Below are 14,724 nucleotides of genomic sequence, written 5' to 3'. Positions count from 1 at the left end.
CAATAAAGTGACCCCATATGCAAATCCTGTTCAAATTTCAAGTCACTCAGATGGAAATTGTGAATTTTGTGACTTTGACCTTTGACCTTTTGACCTCAAAACAATCAGCTTCTCATGTTGTAATGGTGAACCAACTCAGTGACACGATATGCAAATCCTGTTCAAATTTCAAATCACTCAGATGGAAATTGACAATTTTGTGACCTTGACCTTTTGACCTAAAACAATAGGTTTATAGCGTGTTATTAGTGAACCAATAAAGTGACCCCATATGCAAATCCTGTTCAAATTTCGTCACAGATGGAAATTGTGAATTTTGTGACCTTGACCTTTTTGACCTTTTGACCTAAAACAATAGGTTTCTAGCGTGTTATTAGTGAACCTATAAAGTGACCCCATATGCAAATCCTGTTCAAATCTCAAGTCACACAAATGGAAATTGACAATTTTATGAACTTGCCCTTTGACATTTTTGACCTCAAAACAATCAGCTGCTCGTGTTGTAATGGTGAACCAATTCAGTGATCCAATATGCAAATCCTGTTCAAATTTCAAGTCACCAAAATGGAAATTGTCAATTTTATGACCTCGACCTTTGACATTTTGACCTAAAAACAATCAGCTTCTAGCGTTTTATTGGTGAACCAATTCAGTGACCCAATATGCAAATCCTGTTCAAATTTCAAGTCACTCAGATGGAAATTAACAATTTTGTGACCTTGACCTTTTTACCTAAAACAATAGGTTTCTAGCGTGTTATTAGTGAACCAATAAAGTGACCCCATATGCAAATCCTGTTCAAATTTCAAGTCACTCAGATGGAAATTGACAATTTTATGACCTTGACCTTTGACATTTTGACCTCAAAACAATCAGCTTCTCGTGTTGTAATGGTGAACCAATTCAGTGACGTGATATGCAAACCCTGTTCAAATTTCAAGTCATTCAGATGGAAATTGTGAATTTTGTGACCTTGACCTTTGACCTTTTGACCTAAAACAATAGGTTTCTAACGTGTTATTAGTGAACCAATAAAGTGACCCCATATGCAAATCCTGTTCAAATTTCAAGTCACTCAGATGGAAATTGTGAATTTTGTGACCTTGACCTTTGACTTTTTGACCTCAAAACAATCAGCTTCTCATGTTGTAATGGTGAACCAACTCAGTGACACGATATGCAAATCCTGTTCAATTTCAAATCACTCAGATGGAAATTGACAATTTTGTGACCTTGACCTTTTGACCTAAACAATAGGTTTATAGCGTGTTATTAGTGAACCAATAAAGTGACCTCATATGCAAATCCTGTTCAAATTTCGTCACTCAGATGGAAATTGTGAATTTTGTGACCTTGACCTTTTTGACCTTTTGACCTAAAACAATAGGTTTCTAGCATGTTATTAGTGAACCAATAAAGTGACCCCATATGCAAATCCTGTTCAAATCTCAAGTCACACAAATGGAAATTGACAATTTTATGAACTTGACCTTTGACATTTTTGACCTCAAAACAATCAGCTGCTCGTGTTGTAATGGTGAACCAATTCAGTGACCCAATATGCAAATCCTGTTCAAATTTCAAGTCACTCAGATGAACATTGACAATTTTGTGACCTTGACCTTTGATATTTTGACCTAAAAACAATCAGCTTCTAGTGTTTTATTGGTGAACCAATTCAGTGACCCAATATGCAAACCCTGTTCAAATTTCAAGTCACTCAGATGGAAATTGACAATTTTATGACCTTGACCTTTGACATTTTGACCTAAAAACAATCAGCTTCTAGCGTTTTATTGGTGAACCAATTCAGTGACCCAATATGCAAACCCTGTTCAAATTTCAAGTCACTCAGATGGAAATTGACAATTTTATGACCTTGACCTTTGACATTTTGACCTCAAAACAATCGGCTTCTAGCGTTTTATTAGTGAACCAGTTCAGTGACCCGATATGCAAACACTGCTCAAATTTCAAGTTAATCAGATCAAAATTGATGGGTTTATGCACCCTCGACCATTTTGATCTTAAAAAAACATTCGCTTCTAGCTTTTGATTGGTGAACCAATTCAGTGACGCAATATGCAAATTCGTAAAATTTCAGGTCAATTGCATGAAAATTGACGATTTTATGTGATGTTGACCTTATGACCAAAGTATTCATTTGACTTCTCCATATTCTCATCATAAATCTTTGTTGAAAATTTGATCACAAAGCTCAAATGCTGGGTAAAAAATGTACGGCCCGGACAGACACACAGACAGACAGACACACGCGTACAGAACTGATTGCAAAACTGCGTCTCCTTCTGTGTAGGGAATGGGCTAACAATGTGCTCGAATGTGATAGTAATTTCTGAGCCAAAGTTGGCCTTAAATGAAGATCATTGGGACAATAAATATGAACATAAAATGTGTAAAACGTCTCAGTTGTCGTCAGTGAAAAACACAAAACCACCCAATGCTCAATGTCGTGTCAGCTGCTACACCGCAGCATTAATCGACTTCAGAAGCCTTTTTTGGCAAGCTCATAAGCGCCACCCACCTTCTATTCTGGAGAAAATACATTTACACATTATAAAATGATTTGCGACTCGTAGATCTATAATAATATATATACAACAGGTGAGCAATTGTACCTTTCTTTCCGTAGTCTTTATGCTTTCTGGCAATGCTCTGTCTGAGTTTCTGTAAATTTTCCTACGAACAGATTGGGATATTGTGTTAAAGGCATTGTATATAATAATATATATGCTTCGAAAACAATTATTTCACATTTTAGCAATAGGGGTTATTACTATATTATATACCTATAGTAATTTCACTATTCTCAACCGCATCCAGGTCGACTCCATGTCGCGGATGGAAGCAAGAGGTAATGTTACCGTGTGCTTATCGGTGCTTATCGGTGCAAGAGGCGGTGCTTATCGCTCCCGGTAAGGTGCAGCAAGGGCTGTGTGGGACACCTTACTGGCGGTTCTCCACTCACAGTATGGAGTTGCATAATAACCAATAAGGGTTAATATACCGGTATTTCCGACATTGATAGCTACACTAGTCAGGTTCACTATGTTAACAAATATAATTTCGTTCAAAATTTTGGGAGATGAGCAAAACTATACATTTTTGGAATCATCAGCGCATGGAGAATCCGAAAATCAATGTTGGCATTTTCACAGACACCTGCATGGCCGCCATTTTGGATTTCAAAATGGCCGCCATAAAATACATATTTTGCGCTATCTCGGCTTCTAGTCAACCTAGAAACTTAATTAAATATGCTAATCCTATGTTTTCTGGGTCATGGAATCCAATAAAAGCCTCAACATAGTGCTCAGGATTATAGAAAAGCAACAAACAAAGGTAATTGAAAACCATTGTCTTGTGGAGCTGTGCTCCCACGTCTAACTCCAACAATATGGACGCGACAACGAGCTGAGTTTTACAGAGCTGTTTATTCCGAGCTCGGCACGAATGCACTGAAAATGGCTACCCCGAGCGGCAATATATATTTCAAATTCAAACAGTAAGCCACGCCTCCAACGGGGCGTGGTATGCAATCCGAGTGACCGCCCGCTGATTACGTCACCGGCCGGTACAAGAGAATTGTGTCCGGTAACCGCTACATGCGCCCCCCCAGAATTCACTTGTACAGGGAGAGTCAGTTTGTGGAGGGCCTTAATGACCCGGCCGAAACGACCCCTGGCGATTCGTGTGGGGGTGGGAGGCGGCTTGGCGGCGGATGGTCGAGCGGGGGGCTTGGTCGACGGGGGACGGCCCCGCCGTGGAGGAAGGGCCAACCGTGGAGGTTGGTCGAGGTCCAAATGGGCCGCTTGAGGCGGTCCACGGAGATATGGTCCGGTTTGCCGCCAATGTCGACGACGAACGACTTGTCGCCCCTCCTCAAGACCCGAAAAGGCCCATCGTATGGCGGCCGGAGCGGTCCCCGGTGCGCGTCGTTGCGCACAAAAACGTACTCCGCTGTGCAAAGCGCTGGGGGGACATGGGGTTGAGGACAGCCATGATGAGACGTGGGCACCGGGGCAAATCTCCTGGCGGCCTCCTGGAGGACCGAGCGTTGGCGAGCCACGGACCAGGGGCCGGTGGCGTCGGGGATGAACTCCCCCGGCATGCGCAGTGGTTGGCCGTAAACCAGCTCGGCGGCAGAAGCCTGGAGGTCTTCTTTAGGGGCCGTCCGGAGGCCCAATAGCACCCACGGGAGCCTGTCAGCTCAACTGTCGTCCTGGAGGCTGGCCCTGAGAGCGGCCTTCATTGAGCGGTGGAACCTCTTGCACAAGCCGTTGGCCTGGGGGTGGTAGGCCGTGGTGCGGTGAAGTTTGACCCCGAAGGCCTGAGCAACTGCGCCCCAAAGCTCAGAGGTGAACTGTGGGCCTCTGTCAGAGGAGATGTCCGAGGGGGCGCCGAAACGGGTGACCCAGGTGCTGATGAAGGCCTGCGCCACGTCGGCGGACGTCGTTGACGTCAGTGGGATGACCTCCAGCCACCTGGTGGTCCTGTCCACCATTGTGAGGAGATGGGTGAAGCCCCGCGAGGGGGGGAAGGGGTTCCACCAGGTCCACATTGACGTGGTCGAAACGCCGCGCGGGCACGTCGAATGGTGCCTGGGTGTGCCGGTGGACCTTCGCACACTGGCAGGCGACACAGGCATTGGCCCAGTCGCGGATGTCCTTCCGGAGCCCGTGCCAGACGAATTTCGCTGCCACGAGCTTCTGCGACGCTTTCCGGCCCGGGTGGGAAAGGCCGTGGATGGCGTCAAAAACGAGCCGTTGCCATCCAGCGGGCACAATGGGACGAGGTTGGCCCAGGGAAACGTCGCACAGGAGAACTGTGCCTGTGTCCTTGAAGGGGACGTCGGACAACCGCAGGCCTGTGTCCGCTGTCCAGAGGGCTTGCACCGTGGGGTCGGAGATCTGGTCGGCAGCCATGCGGGCGTAGTCCACGCCGAGGTGGACGGCGCCCGCGACGGACCGGGAGAGGCAATCGGCTACAGCATTGTCCTTGCCCGCAACGTGCCGAATGTCCGTCGTGAATTCAGACACGGCGGAGAGGTGGCGCTACTGACGAGCCGACCACGGCTCTGAGACCTTGGCCATGGCGAAGACCAGGGGTTTGTGGTCCACAAACGCCGTGAATGGGCGGCCCTCTAAAAGGTGGCGGAAGTGGCAAACCGCCAGGTAAAGGCCGAGGAGCTCGCGGTCGAATGTGCTGTATTTGCGCTCGTTAGGGCGGAGCTGCCGGCTGAAGAAGGCCAGCGGTTGCCAAGCCCCGTTAACCCATTGCTCGTGCACGGCGCCCACCGCGTAGTCGGAAGCGTCCGTGGTAAGGGCGATGGGTGCGTCGAGCGCCAGGTGCGCCAGCATGGTTGCGTTGGCGAGGGCCAGCTTAGCGCCCGTGAATGCCTCGTCCATCTCGGGCCAGGCGATGTCGTGCTTGGCCGGCTTACCCCTGAGGGCCTCGTACAGAGGGCGCATGAGTTGGGCGGCGCGAGGCACGAACCGGTGGTAGAAGTTCACCATACCCAAAAACTCCTGCAGGGCCTTGACGGGGCGGGGGCGCGGGAAACTTTTAACGGCCTCCACCTTGGTCGGCAGCGGAACGGCCCCACGCTTCGTGATGCGGTGTCCCAGGAAGTCGACGGCAGCCAACCCAAACTGGCATTTCGCCGGGTTGATGATGAGGCCGTGCTGGCTGAGGCGCTGAAAAACCGTGCGCAGGTGAAGGAGGTGCTCCGCCCGGGAAGTGCTGGCGATGAGAATGTCATCCAGGTGGACGAACAGAAAGGTGAGATTGCGCAGCACACTGTCCATCAGCCGCTGGAAGGCCTGGGCCGCGTTCTTAAGGCCGAACGGCATTCGGAGGAACTCGAAGAGGCCAAAGGGTGTAATTACAGCCGTCTTCGAACGTCGGCCGGCCGGACAGGTACCTGGTGGTAGCCCCGAATAAGGTCGACCTTGGAGAAGATCACCCGCCACGCCAAATGGGCAGAAAAGTCCTGGATATGCGGTATCGGGTACCGGTCGGGGGTGGTGGCGTCGTTGAGGCGGCGATAATCGCCGCACGGTCGCCATCCACCATCCGGTTTGGGTATGGTGTGCAGGGGCGCGGCCCACACGCTGTTCGAACGCCGCACAATGCCCAACCGCTCCAGCGCGTCGAATTCCGCCTTTAACACGACGCGTTTGGCAGGGTCGAGGCGACGAGCCCTGGCGTAGACCGGTGGACCAGTGGTTGGGATGTGGTGTTCAACGCCGTGTTTGACGGCGACGGCCAAAAACGTCGGCCGCGTGAGGGCGGGGAACTCAGTGAGGAGGCGGGTGAAGTCGTCCGTGGCCGGGAGCGCGCAGGCTAGCTTGGTTGGTGCGGAGCCGCTCAACGAACAAGCGAGAGAGCTGAAGGTCTCTGCGTTGACGAGCGGACGACGTTTTACGTCAACCAAAAGTTCATGGGCGCAAAGAAAATCCGCACCCAGCAAAGCCATGGGCATGTTCGCCGTGACGAAATCCCACTCGAAACGCTGGCCCCCGAAGCAGAGTGCGACGCTGCGTGAACCGAAGGTGCGGATAGAGGAGCCGTTTGCGGCGACCAAGGCTGGGCCGTGTCATGTATGCAGTGCAAATATTCACCGTTGTATCCCTACACCGGGACCGGGTTGTATCCCCACGCCAGACCTCGGATGGCGCTGCTGTGAATCGGGCCTTGATCGGCAGAGTGAATAAACGCGTACGACAATTGATCGCAGTTTGTCAAGATACTTTACATGGCGACGAGGATAAACATCTAGACCATGACTTCTTTCGGCCATATCGATGAATTCGACCCTCATGAGGGGGATTTTGACACGTATTCTGAGCGGTTGTCTTTCTACTTCGAGGCGAACGGCATCGCGACCGAAGGCCGGATGAAGGCCGTCTTCCTGTCCGTTTGCGGAGGTGAGACATTCACACTTGTTAAAAACCTGATTCGGCCTCGGACAATCCAGGAGCTCACGTATGCAGAGCTCAAGGCCGCTTTGAAGGAACATTGCAACCCATCTCCTTCAGTCATCCTGTGTCGGTTTAATTTTTACATGTGCAGACAGCAGCAAGGTCAGTCGATCGCAGACTTCATTGCACACCTCAAAAAACTGTCACATCTGTGTGAGTTTGGGGACACGATCGATGACATGCTTCGTGATTTGCTGGTGGTTGGCATGTCCAATGACCGCACTCGTAGACGCCTGCTTGCTGAGAGAAGACTGACGTTCCAAAATGCCAGAGACACCGCCATTTCCATGGAAAGTGCTGAACGCAACGCTACAAGCATCGGTGCCACTCGCTCGTCTGGTACCAGCCCTGCTGTGAATCGGTTGGATCATGTTCAGCCAAAACGTTGGAACAAGGCTCCTCGTCAGAAGCCAGTGCAGTCTCAAACCCACAACTGTTTTCGGTGCAACGGAAAGCACCCTCCGGAGACGTGTCGGGTCAAAGATGCCACCTGCCATTTCTGTTTGAAAACTGGCCATGTTGCTCCAGCTTGCATCACTCGCAAATCGGGAAAAGGAAAAGCTGCTGACAAGATTCATCAGTTTATCGGTTCGGAGGAACCCGAGCTTGACCAGGTGAGCTCTGTTTCCGACAACTCAGAATCGTATGACCTGCTTCATATTGATTCTCACCATAGGCGGGACCCTCTTCTTGCCAATCTTGTCGTCAACAATCGACCATTGCAAATGGAGGTCGACACTGGTGCGGCCATCTCGCTCATCAGCCATGCTGTTTTCACAAACCTGTGGAGTGATGCTGACCGACCCCATCTGAAACCTACTACCTATGGACTCTCCACCTATATAGGTGAGAAGATTGTTCCCTGCGGTACATGTGACGTCACGGTGGGCTACGATAACCGTGAGTTTCACCTACCCCTGATCGTCATTCCTGGAAAGGGCCCTTCCTTACTCGGCAGGAACTGGTTGAGCATAATTCGACTGAAGTGGGAAAGCATTCATCAACTCCGGGCAGCCAACATTTCTCCTACCGCAGCATACACACTCAAAAATGTGCTGGATACGTACCCGGATGTCTTCAAGGATGAACTTGGAACCTTGAAAGGACATACGGCTAAACTCAGGGTTGACCGGGATGCCAATCCTATATTTTGCAGGGCTCGCCCAGTCCCTTTCGCCCTGCGTGAGCGGATTGACAAGGAACTGGATCATCTTGAAAATCTGGGGATCATCGAGCAAATCCAGTATGCCGAATGGGCGGCGCACATCGTTCCGGTCATAAAATCGGACCAGTCCATCCGCATATGTGGAGATTATAAAATGACCGTGAACAGGTGTTCTTCATTGGATAAATATCCAATCCCGAGGATCGAAGACCTCCATGCTCGTCTCACGGGAGGCAAGACTTTTACGAAACTCGATCTCAAATCCGCCTATCTACAGCTCTGCTTGGACGAGAATTCGAAACAGTATCTTACCATCAATACGCATCGTGGGTTGTACAGGTACCACCGACTTAGTTTTGGAGTGAAATCTGCACCTGGAATTTATCAGCGTGTCATGGACAGTTTGTTTGCCGCCGAACGCAACGTCGTTTGTTACCAGGATGATATTCTGGTTACTGGTCGTACGGACGCGGAACATCTACAGAACCTGGAGAGAGTTCTGAAGAAGATTTCGGACTCCGGCCTACGTTTGCGTCGAGACAAGTGCAAGTTTATGGTGCCATCAGTCACGTACCTGGGTCATACGATTGATGCCGAGGGTCTACACCCGACAGATGAGAAAGTCCGAGCTATCAAGGATGCTCCTGCTCCACGAGATGTGACCGAATTGAAGTCATACCTCGGTTTGCTTCAGTTCTATGGTCGTTACATCCCGAATGTGCCCGACGTTTTGGGCCCCCTTTATCAGCTTTTGAGGAAAGGAGTCTCCTGGAGCTGGGGGTTTACTGAACAATCAGCATTCCAGACCTCTAAGGATCTGCTCAAATCGTCCAATGTTCTTGTTCATTTTGATCCAGAGAAGGATCTTGTGCTGACATGCGATGCCTGTCGGTATGGAGTGGGGAGTGTATTATCACACGTGATGCCTGACGGTACGGAAAGACCGGTTGCATTTGCATCCAGAACGTTGTCCCCGGCAGAGAAAAACTATTCCCAACTTGACAAGGAAGGATTGGGAATCGTTTTCGGCGTCGGCAAATTTCGCCAGTACCTTCTTGGACATCATTTCACAATTCGCACTGATCACAAGCCACTGATCAGTCTGTTTGGTCCAACTAAGGTGACATCTGACACACTACCGCCCAGGATCATCCGCTGGTCCCTGTTTCTCGCTGCTTATGACTACACCATATGTTATAAGCCCGGTTCGTCTATCACAAATGCAGATGCCATGAGTCGGTTACCCCTTCCAGAATCCGTTGATGATTCGCCTACACCAGGATCCATTATCGCACTGATGGATCATCTGGAAGATTGTGCTGTCGATTCCGGCCAGATCCGCACTCATACTCGACGAGACCCCGTTCTGTCCAGAACGGTCCAGGCTGTACAGCTTGGATGGCATTTGCTACCTGAGGGTGACCCAGATTTTGCGGCTTTTAAAGCACGTAAAAACGAACTCAGCGTGGAAAATGGTTGCCTACTCTGGGGATGTCGTGTCGTGATCCCGAAAAATCTGCGTTCTAGGGTCATGGATGAAATCCATGACTGTCACCCCGGGATTGTGAAGATGAAGTCACTCACCAGAAACTATGTGTGGTGGCCGAATCTTCATGCTGATATCAAACATCATGTTCGACATTGTTACCCCTGCCAGAGCACCCGGAATACACCTGCGAAAGCGCCACTGCATCCCTGGGAATGGCCCAGCGAACCGTGGCATCGCCTACATCTCGATTATGCCGGGCCTATTAACGGCAGCATGATTCTAATAATTACGGACGCGCACACAAAATGGATTGATGCCTATGTGACGCGTGGTACTACGTCAGCCATTGTCATCGAAAGACTCAGACGCTGTTTCGCCACTCATGGTCTGCCCAGGATGATCGTGAGTGATAACGGTTCGTGTTTTTCCAGTACCGAGTTTGCCAAGTTCACACGTCGGAACGGCATCAAACATAAGTTTGTCAGCCCACATCACCAGTCTTCAAATGGCTTGGCCGAACGATCCATAGGAATCATCAAATCCGGATTGCAGAAACTTCAGGAGGGAACCCTGGAAACAAAGCTGTCTCGTCTCCTGTTCAAATACCGTATCACGCCACAATCAACAACCGGTGCAGCTCCGTCTGAGTTATTGATGAAACGACACTTGAGATCGACACTTGACAATCTCAAACCAGACATATCATCAAATGTTTATCAGAGCCAGCTTAATCAAAAGTTGGTGCACGATAAGACGTCCAACAGTCGATGTATCAACATTGGAGATCCAGTGTTTGCCCGAAATTTTGGTGCAGGTGCGACGTGGCTACCGGGGGACATCATCGAGAAGCCAGGTCCACTGTCCTGTGTGATTCGCCTGCAGGACGGCCGCGAAATTCGTCGACATCAGGACCACATAACCTACCGTCACTGTGAGTCGATGGAGCCTGTAGCATCGTCACAGTCAGGACAACAGTTCGACCCGCCACTGCCGGAGATCGTCGTGGCCGCTCCAGCTGGCTCGGATGCCCCGAAAACCTCTGCAAACGCTACACCCTTCGTGGAGACCAAAGGAATCACCTCGGACTCTGTATCCACTGGTACACCGCGACCCAAAGGAATCACCTCGGACTCTGTATCCACTGGTACACCGCGACGCTCAATGCGTGAGAGAAAAGCACCCGACCGGTTGAATCTTTGAAGATGTTTTTTTTTCACGTTGACACATGTTCTATTTTCACGTATTTTCATTATTCTCATAACCGTTTGCACACATATTTTCACATGTTTTGGAAATGTTGCTTTTGAAATGTCAATTCTGGAAATCTAGCACGTATTGCTCGTGGTAATTTTGGACTTAAAGGGGAGGATGTCATGTATGCAGTGCAAATATTCACCGTTGTATCCCTACACCGGGACCGGGTTGTATCCCTACGCCAGACCTCGGATGGCGCTGCTGTGAATCGGGCCTTGATCGGCAGAGTGAATAAACGCGTACGACAATTGATCGCAGTTTGTCGAGATACTTTACAGGCCGCAAAGCGCGGCTTGCTTGTCCTGCCCCAAGGCGGGTATAACGCTCACCTGAGCTCCCGTATCACACAGGAAACGTCGCCCGGACGCAGTTTCCGTAATGAACAAAATGAACAAAAGGCTGCCGGAATGGCCGACGCTCATGGCAGGAAGCGAGCGCCGGCCTGGTCGTTTCCCGACCCGCCGGAAGTGCACGGTGGGCAACACGTTCTGGCCTTCTGCCCGAACCTGGCGTGGTAGTAGCACATGGTCCGCCCCGGTGGTGGCGGGTGCGGCCACAAGGGGCGCTTAATCGGCCGGTGGCAGTGCCGGTCGTGGCAAGGGCGTTGCCTCGGCCGGACCAGGGTTCCAGGCGGCCGCTCCGAAGTGCCGCCTGGCTGAGAAAAATTTGTCGGCTTCCTTAGCCAGGGCACGGGGGTCCTTGATTGTAGAGTTAGCCAAAGCTAAGCGTACCTGCCCGGGTAGCTGTTGGAGAAACAGCTCGCGAAAGAGGAAATCTGGGCGATGTTCGCCGAGCAGGGAGAGCATGTTGTCCATGCGCTCGGATGGTCGAGCCTCCCCGAGCTCAGGCAGATCGAGCAGCTGTCGCGCGCGTTCGGCCTCAGTGAGGTCAAACGTACCGAGGAGTAGTCGTTTGAGTGCGCCGTACTTGTCGGCAGTCGGCGGGCTCCGTAGAAGGCTCAAGACCCGGGAGGCGGTGGCGGCGTTTAGCGCGGAGACCACATGGTGGAAGCGAGTCTCGTCCGCCGTGATGTGCCGCAGAGCGAACTGGGACTCCGCTTGGGCAAACCAGACGGCCACGTGCGATTCCCAGAAGCCAGGGAGTTTCAAAGCAATGGTCGACTCCATTGCCGTGTTCGTAAAAGAGGTCACCAATGTGGAGCTGTGCTCCCGCGTCGAACTCCAACAATATGGACGCGACAACGAGCTGAGTTTCACAGAGCTGTTTATTCCGAGCTCGGCACGAATGCACTGAAAATGGCTACCCGGAGCGGCAATATATATTTCAAATTCAAACAGTAAGCCACGCCTCTCAACGGGGCGTGGTATGCAATCCGAGTGACCGCCCGCTGATTACGTCACCGGCCGGTACAAGAGAATTGTGTCCGGTAACCGCTACAGTCTTTATATTTGTGATATAACTGTATTACATAATACATGATATTGCAAGTCCTTTGAAGTTGTCGGTATGGGTTTATAAAGCAAGAAAGCAGCCTTGTTAGTATCAGATTGAACTATAAGTCCTATACACAGGATCTACTAGGTCAATACCGTTCAGGAATATGCTTTTACAGATCTTCATCACTGTCCTGAGTGTCATTTTCGCAAAGGTGTCGATGCAAATGCCAACATTAATTTTTGGATTCCTCATGCTCTGAATATTCCAAAAATGTATAGTTTTGCTCATCTCCAAAAATTTTGAACGAAAAAACATGGTGAACCTGACTACACACAGAAACATGTGATTGTCCAAGAAAATTGTGGAACTGACATTTAAAAAAAAGGTTTTAGTGTGAATTTAAGAAGAAAAAAATGATTTAAAAAAGAGTTTAACGAATGTTTGTAGGTGCTCTACACAAACAACATCCGGTGCCTTCAAATGGGATAATTATTTGAGCAGTTTTTGGTCCATTAGCTTAAAAAAATGTAACTTCAAAAGAAAATACACGATATCACAAAAGTATGAGGACAGCAAGAACAAGAATGACCCCACTATGGTCACATGTGACAAAATCCGGTAATGGTCCAATTGGGAAACGTGCATTTAAAGCACTCTTGAATGACGAACAGCATGATTGGGAAACACACATTTAATGCGCTGTAAAAAAATTAACTTGACACCTCTTATCCATGGCACCCTTCCCAAGGTTATATCAGAACGAGCTGATTCGTCACGAGGTCATGGATTGACTAACCCCAATATGGGGCCGTTCAAAAAGTACATAACGTTGGTTTTTCAGAAATTGGTGTAACGTAACGTTTGATTTTACTGTGCATTCTATCGGGCTTCATTAAACCTTACTATTATTCGACATATGATTAGATTTTTCGTGGTCCCTCATTGTGAATAACACTCGACCCAAACAAAGGCAATGGAAATCTGAAGCAACAAACGCAGGCAGTGTATAATTAATCGGCAGAGGCCTACAGGCCTCATGGGTTAGACCCATCAGAAAACCAAGATGGCGGCCATATTATTTTGTCTCAGTGCTGTGGTGGTGGAGTCAACCAACAGATGTGGGTGGTGTCTGGCAGCTGTCCATCCAATGGGTGAACATTTCAAAAATCGACCCCCCCCCCCAGCAAGAACCCCAACAACAACAACAGCAGCGCAGATCTCTTGTAGACCTGCGAGATGTGGCAGTTAAAATATTCCAGGTTGTTCATTCACAACCAGACTCAGTGGTGTAATGGTTGGAGCATCCGCATTGAATGTGGGAGAACGTTAGTTCTAATCCCTGGCATTGTAATAACAAAGACAAAAAAAACCCCTGAATGGGCTGACGGCCATCTCTTGAGGTTGTAGTTCAGTCCTCTGCTGATTTGGGGGCAACTCCCCTTGGGAGCCCCCATGATCCCAAATCAATAAAATCAATGCCTGAGGGATTGTGTGGGATACTGTCTTATATTCATGTGTCAAGTTTCAGAACAATCATCACGTGATTAGAGAGGAGTAGCAAAAAGTTAACGGACACCCATCCGGACATCACAACCAATTTATAAGTTCATCACTTTGGGAATTGAGATGAGATGACCTAAACATGGTATGTGCTGCTTCCTTGCTTGATACTTATAGCACCCCATTTCACATTCTTCTTCTTCTTCTTTTGTATATAGCACAGTTCAGGAGTTCCCCAAGGCAGTGTTCTGGGCCCTGTGCTTTTTCTGGTCTTCATCAATGATCTCTCTGACTCTCTTGAAAATCCTCTCTATCTCTTTGCTGATGACTCCACTCTCTGTCGTTCCATTCCTCATCCCTCAGATCGGCAGTCTGCAGCCTCCTCACTCTCTGCAGACCTGGACAAAATCACAGACTGGGCAAACAAGTAGAACATGTCTTTCAATCCTGACAAATCTCACACTCTTACGATGTCTCTCCGAAAAGACCGACTGGACCACCCTCCCATCCACTTTCTGAATAATCCTCTCCAAGAAGTTCTGTCACTCAAGCTTTTGGGTCTCACTATCTGCCATGATATTTCCTGGGAAAACCACATTTCAAATCTGGCCTCCAAAGCCAGTCGCCGACTGGGCATCCTCCGTCGTGCGAAGTCCTTCCTTGGCACACCTGAGCTCCTCACCACATACAAGGCTTTCATCCGCAGCTCAATGGAATACTGCTCTCCCTGGGCTGGTGCTCCTGCCTCACACCCAGCTCGTCTTCACGCTGTTGAAACCAAAGCGTTCAGAATCATTGGAATCTCCCGCAATGAAGCTATCTCCAAAGGCCTTTCACTCACTCACCGCAGGCAGGTTGGTGGTCTTTCCATCTTTTACCGACTCCTCTCCGGCCTTGCCCCCCCCCCCCCCCCC

The 14,724-nt window shown here is 49.5% G+C and overlaps 1 protein-coding gene across 7 annotated transcripts in view; it reads right to left on the bottom strand.

Annotated features, from left to right (window-relative positions):
- The window catches only part of LOC137425312 (phosphoinositide 3-kinase adapter protein 1), a 118,070-nt gene that overhangs the window by 25,306 nt on the left and 78,040 nt on the right, over window positions 1-14,724 (bottom strand). For all 7 annotated transcript variants that reach the window (XM_078776527.1, XM_068113612.2, XM_078776525.1 and 4 more), the window contains one exon: window positions 2,640-2,700. In XM_078776527.1, the coding sequence (XP_078632653.1) occupies window positions 2,640-2,700 (61 nt within the window). The remainder of the gene's footprint in view (window positions 1-2,639; window positions 2,701-14,724) is intronic.

The sequence above is a fragment of the Myxine glutinosa genome, chromosome 4 (assembly GCF_964187855.1).
Source record: "Myxine glutinosa chromosome 4, kmMyxGlut1.1, whole genome shotgun sequence".
In the NCBI taxonomy this organism is placed as follows: domain Eukaryota; kingdom Metazoa; phylum Chordata; class Myxini; order Myxiniformes; family Myxinidae; genus Myxine; species Myxine glutinosa.
The sequence above is the reverse complement of the archived record's forward strand: the minus strand, read 5'-3'. Positions and strand labels throughout refer to the sequence as shown.